Source organism: Plasmodium cynomolgi, chromosome 12, assembly GCF_000321355.1.
Source record: "Plasmodium cynomolgi strain B DNA, chromosome 12, whole genome shotgun sequence".
Taxonomy (NCBI): Eukaryota; Apicomplexa; class Aconoidasida; order Haemosporida; family Plasmodiidae; genus Plasmodium; species Plasmodium cynomolgi.
Genome location: NC_020405.1, coordinates 1536379 through 1550312, shown reverse-complemented (window position 1 = coordinate 1550312; position 13934 = coordinate 1536379). Strand labels below are relative to the sequence as shown.

At 41.3% G+C, this 13934-nt stretch overlaps 3 protein-coding genes across 3 annotated transcripts; 1 reads left to right on the top strand and 2 right to left on the bottom strand.

The window, feature by feature from the left end:
• Positions 1–2511: 2511 nt before the first annotated feature.
• PCYB_124630 (RNA helicase-1) lies at positions 2512–4086 on the top strand (the record flags this gene model as incomplete). Its single annotated transcript, XM_004223796.1, has 3 exons — positions 2512–2838; positions 3067–3918; positions 4069–4086. 3 exons carry the CDS (start codon positions 2512–2514, stop codon positions 4084–4086), a joined length of 1197 nt encoding a protein of 398 aa, XP_004223844.1.
• Positions 4087–5940: 1854 nt separating this feature from the next.
• PCYB_124620 (U2 snRNP auxiliary factor) lies at positions 5941–8685 on the bottom strand (the record flags this gene model as incomplete). The annotated part of the gene is made up of 2 exons (XM_004223795.1): positions 5941–6980; positions 7041–8685. The coding sequence occupies 2 exons, from the start codon at positions 8683–8685 to the stop codon at positions 5941–5943; spliced, it is 2685 nt and encodes an 894-aa protein (XP_004223843.1).
• A 2200-nt stretch (positions 8686–10885) lies between these two features.
• Positions 10886–13447, bottom strand: PCYB_124610 (hypothetical protein; the record flags this gene model as incomplete). The annotated part of the gene is made up of 2 exons (XM_004223794.1): positions 10886–12332; positions 12396–13447. 2 exons carry the CDS (start codon positions 13445–13447, stop codon positions 10886–10888), a joined length of 2499 nt encoding a protein of 832 aa, XP_004223842.1.
• Between the last annotated feature and the right edge of the window lie 487 nt (positions 13448–13934).

Genomic DNA, 13934 nt, shown 5'->3' with positions numbered 1-13934 from the left:
AAACGCCCAGCTATTACGGTGGAGGAAGATTTCAAAAAATACACTTTTTTTTTTCTTTTTTTTTTGGCTGTATTTCCCCCAATGGCTGCCCTTCCCGAATATATTGTGGTAAAATACAAACCATTTTGCGAAGCTATACAAAGGTATTTTTCTTTTTTTTCTTTTTCCCCTCCTTTTGGCTTTCTCTCCCAACCATTTGTGAAGCCTGCATTAATGGCGTCATTTTGAACACTTACAAATAATTACGCTTCCTTCCGTTTGTTCTTTTCTCTTTTGGGTTAAACTTTTTTTATTCAGCTTTACGCGAGGTGTATAAAACAAAAAAAAAAAAAATAGGGGCGAGGTGATGGTGATGAAAATAAATTTTTCAACATGTAGAGGGGCAAACTGATCGGCGATGTGCGGCAAAGGGGGCAAAGCTGTGCGCACAAGCAGGTAAATTATAACTTATATAAAATATAACATATATAAAATATACGTATATAAAATATACGTATATAAAATGTACATGTATAAAACATACATACATAAAATTTTATATATATATGTTTTACGGGTACAAAAAAAATATGCGAGTTTTCACGTACATGTGAGCCATTTTTACGTCACACGCTCTGCATACACGCCGCTCGTGCGCCACCCGCGCATCCTGCATTACATGTATTGAGGAAAAAAAGTTGGTTCCTTGGGTTTTGCTCCCCCATTATATCAAACAGCCTTCCGTAACGAGTAGTTGGGCTTTTGCCCGTAGACCCATCAGCATACAATAAACAAAATAAACGCGCAATATGCATACGGCAGATATGCGCATCAATACCACATTGCTATATACCCGCGTGCCACCCTCCTCTGTGCATACAATGATATATTATATATCACATACGCACTAGTAATAAAATATGTTCTTTCCTCATGCAGAAAAAAAAGGTGCTTACGCAAGTAGCTTATTTTAACTTCAAAAAAATAACAACCCCCAAAAGCGCATAAAGCCCGTTGGTTTCCTTTTTTTTTTTTTTTTTTTTTTTTTTCTTCTTTTTTCTTTTTCCTTTTTTTTTTTTTTTTTTAATATATCTTTTGAAATAAAATAAAATAAACAAAATTTAAACATATTTTTTATTCCCCCCCCCAAAATATCAATCCAAAACAAAACGTCGAAATTTTCCCACCCCAAAATCCTTTAACCCCCCATAAAAGTTTTAATTAATATGTACAAAGCCGTATATAAATATATACATGTATACATATAGATAAACATCCCAATCTCGCGTTTAGCATCCCCGCGTACGTTTTCTCTTCACGTAAAGTAAAAAGCAAAATAAAAAAAAAGAACATACGTAAAGTAGCGTAGCGTAACGTAACGTAACGTAGCGCAACTCAACGTGGCAGAAGAAAGCGAAACGAAAGCTTTGTTGTACATAAAAAAATATTGCAGCCCCCTGCGTAGTCATCCCAACGTTTATGTTTTATTTGCATATAACACGTTAATGCTGTTATTGTAAATGTGAACCGATATTTATGAGTACTTCCCACCACGTACACGTTTTTATAAATAAATGTACGTACTTGCACGCCCGTACGTGCTGCTCCATAGAAGGAACATTTCGTTAATTCCCTTTTTTTCGCTCTTCATTTTTCAACCCCCTTGCAGTTATCAGGAAAAATAGCCGAGGCGGCTGCATATGCATTATACATTAGTATATCTAATTGTACTATCCACGTAAGCGTACCTACTTAAGCGTACACTACGTAAGTCGCACTTTTTCCCTCGCGCCGCAGTTCCAAAGCACTGCTTGTGAAGTTTGCATATACGTATTGTAAAAGTTCCTCGTTTAGAAACCCTAACGAGAGGGCACTACAATAAATCCTGTACATATATAAACCCCGCGCGCACACCACACGCTGCTGTTCTTTAGTCAAGCTCCCACGCTGAACATTAACCCCCACCTCGAGGCCACAGCTTTACCCACAGGTAAAATTGGTGTTCGTCTGAGTGCTCACCCACGTTTTTGCTAGTGGAGCGGAGCGTTTATGTGCTTGCGCGTGTGCCCCTTTGCATATTTGGCTGCATATTTGGCTGCATATTTGGCGGCATATTTGGCGGCATATATAACCGCGTATATAGCCGCGTATATAGCTGCACATGTAACCGTGTGACTGTTCCCCTTTCTTGCCGATCACCCGGCGACCACATCCCGTCGCCGCTTTACCCATTCGTTGAAAAGCCAGCTTTTATGCTAGCGGGTGGATGAGGCAAATGCACAATAGCGTGCATCACGGGATTATGTGACAACGTGGTGTTTTTATACCCGATTGCATGCGAGCGTATTGGCATGAGCCAACACCGAGCGGTGTGTCCTTACTTGTGGCACAGTTATCCGTCTGCTCTGAGTGAGCCCGACGTGGGGGAGTAACTGTGCACAGCATTTTTCAGAATATGTTTCAACCAAGTCATATTTTTTTTCCCTCCCCTCTTTTTTTCTTTTTTTTTTTCCCCCCTCAGATTAAGTAAAAATGAGCACTAAGGACGAAAAATTTACCAATGAAAACGACATTGAAGGAAACACAGAAGAAATTGTTGACACATTTGATGCACTTGGTTTGAATGAAAAATTATTAAGAGGTATTTATTCGTACGGTTTTGAAAAACCATCAGCCATTCAGCAAAGAGGTATTAAGCCAATATTGAATGGCTACGACACGATTGGTCAGGCTCAATCTGGAACGGGAAAGACTGCCACCTTTGTGATTTCTTCTCTGCAGTTAATTAACTACGACTATGTTGCTTGCCAGGCTTTAATTTTAGCCCCAACCCGTGAGTTGGCTCAGCAAATTCAGAAGGTAAGTGTGGTTGAGGGGAAGCACGTGTTGCGCGGTAGCTGCTTGTGTCCGCGTCGACCAAAGGGGGCAGCGCAGCAGAGCGGCCCCTTTTGTTTTTCCTCTTTTGCGCCGCTACACATTTGTCCTAGTTTTGCTGCTTTTTCCAGTTTTGCCAAAATTTGCCCAATTTTTCAGCGTTTTTTAAAATTTTTGTTATTTTTCTCCAATTTTTTCTCCCTCTCCGCGTAGGTTGTTTTGGCCCTGGGAGACTACCTCAAGGTTAAGTGCCACGCGTGCGTCGGAGGAACCGTCGTGCGAGAAGACATCGACAAACTGAAGCAAGGTGTGCACATGGTTGTGGGAACCCCAGGTAGAGTGTACGATATGATTGACAAAAGACACTTAGGAGTGGATAGGCTGAAGTTGTTCATTTTGGATGAGGCAGACGAAATGCTCTCCAGGGGATTTAAGGCACAAATATATGAAGTTTTTAAAAAGTTGGTCCCAGATATTCAGGTTGCCTTGTTCTCTGCCACCATGCCACAAGAAATTTTAGAATTGACGACAAGATTTATGAGAGATCCTAAAACTATATTAGTCAAAAAGGATGAGTTAACTTTGGAAGGTATCCGACAGTTTTACGTGGCTGTGGAAAAGGAAGAATGGAAATTAGATACCTTATGTGATTTATATGAAACTCTAACCATCACCCAGAGTATCATTTATTGTAACACCCGAAAAAAGGTCGACATTTTAACCCAGGAAATGCACAACCGACTTTTTACCGTATCTTGCATGCATGGTGATATGGACCAAAAGGACAGAGATTTAATTATGAGAGAATTTAGGTCTGGCTCAACCAGAGTTTTGGTCACCACTGATTTGTTAGCTAGAGGTATTGATGTGCAGCAAGTGTCTCTAGTCATTAACTACGACTTGCCCTGCTCACCCGACACGTACATTCACAGAATTGGTCGTTCCGGTCGATTCGGTCGTAAGGGAGTTGCCATCAACTTTGTCACCAACGACGACAAGGAGAAGGACAAGTTGAAGAAAATCGAGTCCTACTACAGCACGCAAATTGAGGAGATGCCATTGGAGGTACTTGCGAGGGAGTAGCGAGCAGCGAGCAGCATTGGCATATAAATGCGCTTGCATACACACGCATGTATATGTGTACACATTTATGTACGTAATTGCCACACACGGTTGCCTCATTTTCCCCCCGTTTTCCCCTTCCCCCCCCATCAGGTTGCGGACTATTTGTAAAATCCTTTTTTTTTTTTCAAAGAAGCCAGAAATCAGTACTAGAGTTCACGTGGAAGATGCATTTTTAAGACCGAAGATGCTTTGTAAATGAGAATTGTACATTTAAAAAAAAAAAAATTCCATCCTATTCTATGCTTGTACACATTTTCAAACTGCAATATAGTGTTTTTATTATACAACCATGTAAAATGTGCGCATGCTTATGTAATGAGTATATGCATATGTGTGCGTGTAAGTTGTGCATATGCGTGCATATGTGTGCTTGTATATATGTACACATATATATATGTGCATACATATGTGTGCGCAGCTGCTTGCTCCATATGCATCCCTGCGTGTTGAGTGTATATGTGCGTGTTCGAGGCGTTCGTGTAAGTGTATATGCAGCGTGCATATATGTCTACACATCGCAGCACATACCAGTGGATATATTCTACCTTATATTATTATTTTTTTTAATATATAAATACAGGTAGATAAATAAATATATACACGCATATATATTTATTTATATGAACAAAAACAGCAGACCATGTGTAGTGTTTTTAATTTGTTGCGCGCCCTTCTCATCTTTGAATTAATTTTCAAGTAATGTAGCTTATATAACATACCATATATATTAAATAAGTGCATACGTACACATACATACATGCATGCATACTTATATATATATACAAAGGTAGATACATATATATATATATATTTATTTTAAAGCCTCATTTATTTTTTTTTAAAAGAACATATAAAAACACATTTTATCTTGTATCAAATTAACAAACAGAAAAAAAAACTGAAACACACAATGTACCTTATAAAAAAATTATTTTATTTCTTAACGTGTGGGATGACGCGGTGTGACGCGGCATGACGCAGGATTACGCAGGATTACGCCCAAATCTGCTGTCACCCTTTTTAACAATGAATTGTCGATGGAGTCTGAGATAGGCCACCGCCAAAAGGGAGCCTTTTTAAAATTGCATTTTGCCCGTTCTGTGATACTTTCTTGCAGATCTAGTAGCCATGTTTTGGATTAATAAAAAAAATAAAACATCCAACTGTGGAACTCTCTCCCCACGCACTTCTAAGCGACAAAGGGAGAGTAGCAAAACTTTTTCGCACCTTTCTCCCCGTGCGTAGTTGCCTCCTCCAGCTCATATTATACATGCCTTTTGCGCTATTTAGGGAAGATTCACACGCGCATTTCGCACCCAACTGGGCAGCGGAATTTAACGTGAAAAACATGTTTCATTATCTTAAATAAAAGAAACGTTTTATGTTTTTTTTAATTACAAGTGTAAAAAAAAAAAAATAAATAACAGGTGTGTTTTGGATGATATGAGCAAATCGGGATATACATGTACAAAGGGGGGCGAAAAGGCGTGGGGCACGCGGTTTCGATGTGTTCTCTTATTTACACAAAGAGGTAGTTAAGGTATGCATCTCCGTTCGGGGAACATCCAAATAGGGAAGACTTTTTTGGAAGTATTCCACGTCTCTGTTGTTTCCATTTGGGGGTGACCTTTTCTTGGCTAGCTGCAACGTGTTTTGGCTAGTTTTTTTTTTTTTTTTTTCTGTGTAGCTAAAAATACGGATAAAAATTATGAACGGTGCAGGCAATAAAAAAGAAAATAAAAAAAATAGAAAAATTTTTAACTTTTAACATTTTGTTATGTTATGTTCCCTTCTGTTCTCTTCTACTCTCTTCTCTTTTGTTTTTTTTTCCCCCTCATTACACATACCCTCTTACAATTACAAGTCACAAAGCAGGCTAAGCTGCGCCAAATGGTGCGTCTTTTCTCTTGCTAGATCGGCCCATCCCGTTAGGTTTCCGCGCCCATGGGAAGCCAATTCATACTATGAGAGGACGTATTTCCCCGCCAGGAACTTCTCCTCCGAGTAGAACGCAGCGCATACTACTCTCTTCTCGAACAGTCTCCCATTTAACATGTACTGTGCCTTCCTGGCCGTAGTTTCATCTGCGTAATGAAGAAAAATTTTGCCAACGCCTTCCGTGTAGGACAAATCCTTATTTGGTTTTGGAATTACAATGTTTTGAAGGGGCCCATATTTTTCAGCTTCTTCCTTAATATCCTTTAATATTTCCTCATACTGACTATCGATAAGTAAATCCTCCTGAAAAACAGCATTGGTGAGTTGAACCACTCGAGAAGATTTTTCGCCAATTTTTCTGGACGCCTGAATTTGCAAACCTATGATGGAATTACTCAGAATTTTTTGCGAAATGGAATTTGGCAAAAGTGACACTGGCAAATCGACACTGCCAGTTGCTAAACTTGTCGTGTTTGCATTTTGCGTACTATTTTGGCTTTTTCCGAATGTAGCTTTTTTTACGTTAAGTATGTTCTGTCCACACACAAAGCCATTCAAAGCGTGCATGGCAATAGGTGTGCAGTTACTATCTTCATATTCAAAGAAACCATAGCCTTTATTCAATCCAGTATTTAAATCTTTTATAACGTTAAATCCTTTTAGTTTCCCAAACTGCTGTAGCAGGTCTCTTATCTGATCATCTCTCAAATCGTGGGGCAAATTCTGTATATATAATTTGTTGTCATCATCTCCTGTGCTTCTTACTGGAGCGATTTTTACCGGTTTCACCATTTCGAATACTTCGTGATTGATATCTGTGAATACGACAGTCAGTGCTGGGTCCCCTCCTGGGGGAGGAACGAAATCATGTGGTCTAGCTATCCGTAAGCAATAATTATTAAACGAAATAGCATCTAGCCTTAGACAAAGCCATGTAATTTCAAGGCTTCTAAATTCTAGAAAACAAAATCTAGATTCAACGTTGAATATTTCACACTTCAATATTGGCATCAATACAATGTCTCCTATTTTTATTTCCAAACTAGAATCTTTTATAATTGATCCTAAAGTGTTGTTGAAAAAATCCAATAACTCTTCCTGTTTCGAGTTGGGCGGAATATTACCAATGTATAATTTTCTTTGCTTTTTATCTCCTTCCACTTCGTAAGGGTTTCTACCTAATGGGGTCACTTTGTTATTTGCCCCCAAACCATTAGCTAGTGCTAAATTCTGCTGTTGCAGTAATCCATTGGCACTGTTATCTAGCAAATTGTTTTTCAATAAATTTTCATCTACAGTGTCCCATTTTGTCTTTTTTTTTTTTCTGCCTTCTTTACTTCTTCTTTCGCTAGAAGATGATCTGTCTTTCCTGTCATATCCATTTCTGTTTCCTGTGCTTCCACTGGAGTGTTCTCTATCACTACTATTTCTGGAACTTCTTTTTCTTCTTCTTCTGGACTTGTGGTGGTGTCGGTGATGTCTCTCATCACTGCTGCTGTCGCTATCACTGTTACTTAACCTTTTGCTCCTATCTCTTCCTCGTCTGCTTCTATGTCTGCTTCTATGCCTGCCTCTGCTTCTGCTTCTACTGCGGTGTCTTCCTCTGCTTCGGCTCCTGTGTCTGCTTCTGCTGCGATGTCTACTTCTGCTTCGGTGCCTGCCTCTGCTCCTGGCCAGATCCTTGCTTCGAATTCTTTCTAAGCTTCTGTCCCCCTCTCTGTCTCTGTCTCTGTCTCTATCTCCTTCTTCGCTCCTCTCTCTTTCTCTACTCCTATGTCGGTGCCTACTTACATTTTCGCCTCTCTCTTCCATGCCCCTTTCTCCGCTTCGCCTCTTCCTTTTAGAGGAGTGGGCTTCATCGCTGCTTGATGGCACATCCTTGTGCTTTCTTTTGCTGCGTCCCTCTTCCCTGCTTCGCCCCTCTTCTCTACTTCGCCCCTCTTCCCTGCTTCGTCCCTCTTCTTTACTTCGCCCATCTTCCCTGCTTCGTCCCTTTTCTCTACTTCGTCCCTCCTCTTTGTTCTGGAGCTCTTCCATGCTTGCCCCCTGACTGCGCTCGCTCGACTTGAGCTTCTCCTTAATTATTTTCATCTTTTCCTGCAGGTCGCTGCTTGCCTTTTCGCGACTTTTCTCTCTTGCCTTTTTTTCGTCTGACGGATTGTTTCCAGCTGAGCTTTCCTTTTCCGCAGGCTCGCTTTTTTTTTCGCGCGATTCGCTGCGTCTTTTGCTACGTGCCTCGTTAGCGTCCCCTTCCGCTTCATGCGGCGATTCCTTTTGCAGTTCTTGCGACTGTTGCGATTGCTGTGATTGTGGGTCCTCCTCCTCTTTGTTTTTTTTCTTTTTCACACTTTTGGTCTCATCCGCGTTCTCGCCTGCGTCCCCGCTCCCTTCCTTTAGGGCGCTGCCATCGTTGGCGTCGCCCTGGTTTGCTTCACTTCCGCCAACATTACCGGTGCCACCGCTGTCACCGCTGCCACCGCTACCATCTTTGCTTTTTTGATCAGGTGCCTCCTTATTTTCCGATGCCCCTTTTTCTCCCTTGCTATCCTTCCCCTTGGTTCCTTTCTTTGTGGAAGGCCTTCCCCTTCGAGTTGTACTCGGCTTGGGAACCTCCTCCAAATTCGGTTCCTCTTTGACTTCCTTCTGTTCTTCCCTGGGGTTTGCATCTGCTGCCTCATCATTTGGTTTGCCTTCAGCCGCAGCTGCGTCCTCGTCTTCCTTGGCGTCGCCCTTACCGCCGAAGTAGCTTCCGACTGCTTTCCTCCACATTTTGGTATCCCCACTCGGCAGTACGAGTATGTAAACGGATTACGTTTATTTATGTAACTGTGCGCATTTGAGCGCCGCTCCACTGACTGTTATTCGTGTGGGTATCTTTTTCCTTGTGGGCGTCCCAAAGAAAAGCGGCTTCTCTATTTTGCGCTATTCTGCTCTCTTTCACTCTTTCTCCCCCTTAGGAAAATCCCTCAGCATGTTCAACTTTCACTTTTTGACAACTTTTTCTTCTTCTTCTCTACTTATTCCGAATGGCCATATTTTTTACGTTTTCTTTTTTTTTTTTTTTTTTTCCCCTTCGACTCAGCTGGGTATTATATAGAAAAGAATTATCTGCTTCTCTTTCCTTCTGGGGTCAAATTACGGGAAAGGAAAAAAATGGAAAAAGAAAAGGCGTTATTGTACATTCGCCGTAAATAATATTTGCTATGTTTCTTTGCAGGAGAGCACGAATAAAACAAACTCATAGGAACAAACATAAAAATGTGAGTACATGTACATAACATATGGTAGTTTATGCCGCACAAAATTATATGCGCTGAAATAATTGCTTCTCCGCGGCATTCCCATGTAACCAAATATCAATTTAAGTAACCATCTTCAAAGGTATCTTGTTTTTTTATTCACAGAAGAGGAGAAGCAATGGTACTTTATATGTAACGCATATGTTAATGGTTTGTGGAAAAAGGGAAAAAATTCGACGTCTCCATCGCTATGCTTTTGTACATATTTTTATTTATGTATGTATTTTATGGGTGATAAATTTTCCGCTGGCTAGAAAGCGGAAAACTGTAGTAGTTCTTTCTCGACTTGCTAGCTCAGTGGAGTGGGAGTTTAAGAAAATGCTTGCCGTGAGTAGGAACGCAAAGATAAACATTTCATGCGTGTATTACCTATGTGGATGAGAAAAAAAAAAAATAGCCAAAAAAGGATGTCCCCCTGTATTTTCTAAAATTGACCTGAGGGGAGTGTACACCAATATGTGGCTACTTTGCTGTGATGTACTTTTCTTTATTTTATGACCTTCACTTTTTCTCTCATTTTTTAAGGCAAATTTTGTATGGGCCATTTCATGGTCATGAGTGGAGAGTATGTATAACTAAAGTGGTAAGATTGGGTGTCGCCACGTCTCACTCTCATTCGTATAGAGAGACTTCTGTAGGACTACATGGCAACCATATAGCTAGTACCGTTACGCGTGTACATGAAAATACAAAGTGTTGTGCCTTTTCTTGGTCACCCCACACATATACACTCGCAGTTTCGAGGCCGCCTTATTGTTGCTTTACGTGTTGCGGTGTTATGTAGACGGGAAGGGTGTGGAGACCCGCCCTAAAAGGGAGAAGGCGGTATAGCGGCATAAGCGGTATAAGCGGCATAAGCGGTATACGCGGCATAAGCGGTATACGCGGCATACGCGGCATAAGCGGTATACGCGGTATAAGCGGTTAGCGGGGGGGGAGGCAAATGAGGGTGATGGGAAGCATATACTATGCAGGTAAGCTCTGTTGCGAAAGCTGCTTCCCCCACGGGTACCCCTTCCATATGCGTGCGCACACATATCGTGAATGGGTAGTAAGCAAACAATATTCTGCAGTTCTTCACACATAGATAATGGCCTCCCCCTGCTGCGTGCATCATATGTGGGGGGAAAAAGAAAAGCAGCTTTGCTTTATTTGCGTTGTCCCCACTTTTCTAAAAGGGACCATTTGGCTACTTTTTTACCATCTCCTGCGAGATGAAAAATTGCAGCACATTTCAGTTTGTCCAAATTTCTCACAAAATTGTATTTTTCTTTAAAAAAGAGATTTTTTAAAAATTAATTTTGGTATCGAATTTAATCAAACTGTAAAGATTGGTACCCTGTCGCGGGTGGCTATCCCATTAAAGAGGGGGGGCACGTACATATTAGTACATCCGTGCAACCCGTTTTGCGTGCTCCACCAGAAGGACACGCTCAGGAAGGTATGACAGCAGTGGCAGGGGCGCATCGACGGAGAACCAATGTGCATGTACACAGCTTTTTTTGCGTGTAAAAAAAAGGTCTTCATTTGAGGGTCCACATTTGGGTGAGCGGCCCACTCTCCCAATTCGTGCAGCTCACGATGTGAACTGTTCTCCCAACGGCTTTAATCCACCAATGGGGACATGGCATACCACATAAACGCGTGGGTAGAACTCCCACCCACCCCCTTTACGTGTCGTCGTAAAAATCGCTCTTCTTGGGAGCACTCTGCTTTACATTCTCGAAGACATTCAAGCTGGGGTCGTCAAAATCTTTGTAGTCATTCCTCGTGCTGTTCGGCAGGAGGTGAAAATTCTGATTTTTAAAATTTTTGGGTTTTTTAAAAATATTTTTACTTAAATGGCTCTTCGAATGACCAGAATTATATTTTTTTTCCATCATAAAGAGGAAATGAAAACTGTGAGGGGCTTCGTAAAAATATTTCTTCATTATCTCTGCTTCCGTTTCTGTGATGAGTTTTAATTTAATTTGGCTATGCTTAATGAAGATATGGTTAGGGACGTCCTTAATGTGGTTGAAAAGCTTCTTGCACTTAGCACAACGTATTTCACTTTTTTCGTCACCACGAGGATTATCACTTGGTTTTAAAATATAATTATTTTTCAAAATGTTCATAAATTCTTTTGTCTTTTCGATTTCTATCTGTTCATTATAGTTTGCATTTATGGCGTCCTTAATTTCTTCCTCGAAGTGGAGAAGCCATTTGAGTTGATATTCCGATAAGCTATCCACATCGTTAAAGTATTTCTTCTTTAGGCGATGGAGAGGGGAGGAGCTGGGGAGTTTTTCATTTGGGTTGGTCTCCTGGTTGGGTTGGTATCCCTCTGCAAGTGGTCCGTCCACAACGTCGTCATAGTTGCCACGTTCATCACGTTCGAAGGCATCCGCGGAGTTGCTTATCCAGCCTTTCTCCTGCTCATGCTGTCCGTACTGTTCCAACTTGCTTACGTTAAAATTTTCGTAAAAAACAGGGATCAAGTTGTTGTAAAACTTATTCTGCATGTTCACGCGCAGGTAAAAGTAGCCACACTCTCTCACCATTTCGTCGTAAGTGTTGAATTTCCTCGCTGAGTAGTAACAGAAGTTATGCACAAATCGGAGGTATACAATTAAGATGTCCAATTTTTTTGTCACACTGAGATTTTTGTTCTCTTCGATGATTTCTATGATGGGGCTGTCTCCCAGTTGGTCGGCACTCTCCCCACTAGCGTTATTCTGACTATTGCTTGGTGCAACCGCTTGGGCCGCTACACCACCGGCTTCTCCGTCCGCTACATCGCCGCCTTTTCCGTCCGCTTGACCCTCCGCCAACTTCCTCTTCTTCTGCCTGATCTCGATGTAGGCCTCTTCCCGTATGCGATCCAAGAGATCCGCATCGATATGGCAAGAAGCATCCAGCTTTCTAACCAACATTTTAGCCTTCTCATAATCGGCTTTAATTACTTCTACGTGGGAACATATAGGAGGGCATATCCTCAAGTCCACATAATTGTAATTATTCCTTTTTACGTTATTTAAGTACCAGCCATTGATTTCAACACTACGTGGTTTTTCACGGAGGGCACTTAAAAGGTCACTCGTTTTGTTGTGCTTTTTAAAGTATATATTTGCCTTTCTGTAAAAAGAAGGAACTGTTGAGATGGATAAGGAAAAGGGTCTGCTTTCTTTTGAGCTATACGTGTCCCAAATATTTGCATTCAACACGTCGTAATTTAGTTCGTTTAACTTTTTTATCACATCGAACTTTTTTATGTTAACTGGTATGTGGTCGATGTGTAGTGACGTGCTAGCTAAATAATTTACAATTTTTATCAAAACGTTTGTATTTTCATTTGCATTTTCAATTTTGCATTTCATTTTTTCTTTCCATGTGTTGGTTTTGTACATTTCATCATTTGCATGGCTATTTTTTCCGCTGATTTGATTTTTATTTGGAGACCTCTCCCCATTGTTAGTATCATCACCGTGGCTATTCTGAGCGTGGTCCATCACTTGGGGGTCTTCTTCTTCTGGCTGATTGGCTGCTTCTTCTGGCTGGTTGGCTACTTCTTCCGGCTGATTAGCTGCTTCTTCCGGCTGATTAGCTGCTTCTCCTGGCTGCTTAGCTGCTTCTTCACCCTGTTCGCCATTTTTCTCCTTTTTTTCGTTGTCCTCCCCAGCAGCCTTTTTCTCCACGTTGGTATTCACCTCCAAGCTGAAGTCATCAAAATTGTTGCTATTGTAAAGTATTAGAAATTCTTTAAAATAATTTTGTGCGGACTTGACGTTGAGTTCAGCCTGCTCATTGATGTACTTCACTCTGTACTTCTCCAAAAAAAAGGAACTAGTGCATTCGTTGTTACAGATAATCTCCAGATTTTTCTTAATGTTTTGTATTGCTAGTCTTTTAATTTCGTTCGCCATGTCGTCTACCGTTTTGTACTTCTTCACTTCGTTGTAGAAGCTCTTGATCATGTCGGAGAGGGCGTAGTCCTCGGCAGGACTGCTCTCACGGCCACCTTCGCGCCGGTTTTCGCGGCGGCTTTCGCGCCGACTTTCATGCCGGCCGTCGCCCCCGCTTCCTCGGGCAGACCCCTTCTTGAAGTTACTCACGAGGTACTTTTCATACTCTTCGTCATTTTCAAACTCTACTTTTTTTTTGGACTTTCCGGGGTCCTTTCCCTCCTCTACATTCTCATCCGGCTTCTTCCTCTTCCTGTCGTTGGCTTTTCCGTCAGTTGGTTCGTTCATTTTGTGTTCACTCTTAGGAGGAAGAAGTAGGTATATCACTGTGCCGTATCGATCAGCTTTGCTCTACGTCCTGCTTCTTTACCGGTTCGAAAGGAACTTGGCGGAATATAGAGAAACACTACCTCCTCTAGAGAGCGTACCCTTTAGAAAAACACCTCTTTGGGGTGGATGCTTCTTTTCTGCCTGTGCAGTTAAGGAGGAGGGAGGAGGGGGGCTGAATAACAAGGGCTACTTCTCTACCGTTACGAAAAAATGACGAACGAAACAGTGTGGCACATTCCATTTGGCATGTTTTGAAATGAGCGTCAGGAAAATTAAAACGCCCACATACGCATGAGGGAACAAAAAAAAAAAATAAATAAAAATAAAAAAAAAAGAAGTTGCAATTGGAAAGGGTTACAATTGGAAAGGGTTACAATTGGAAAGAGTTACAATTGGAAAGAGTTACTGCATATGAAGCAAAATGAGATACGTTAAGGTGATTTAA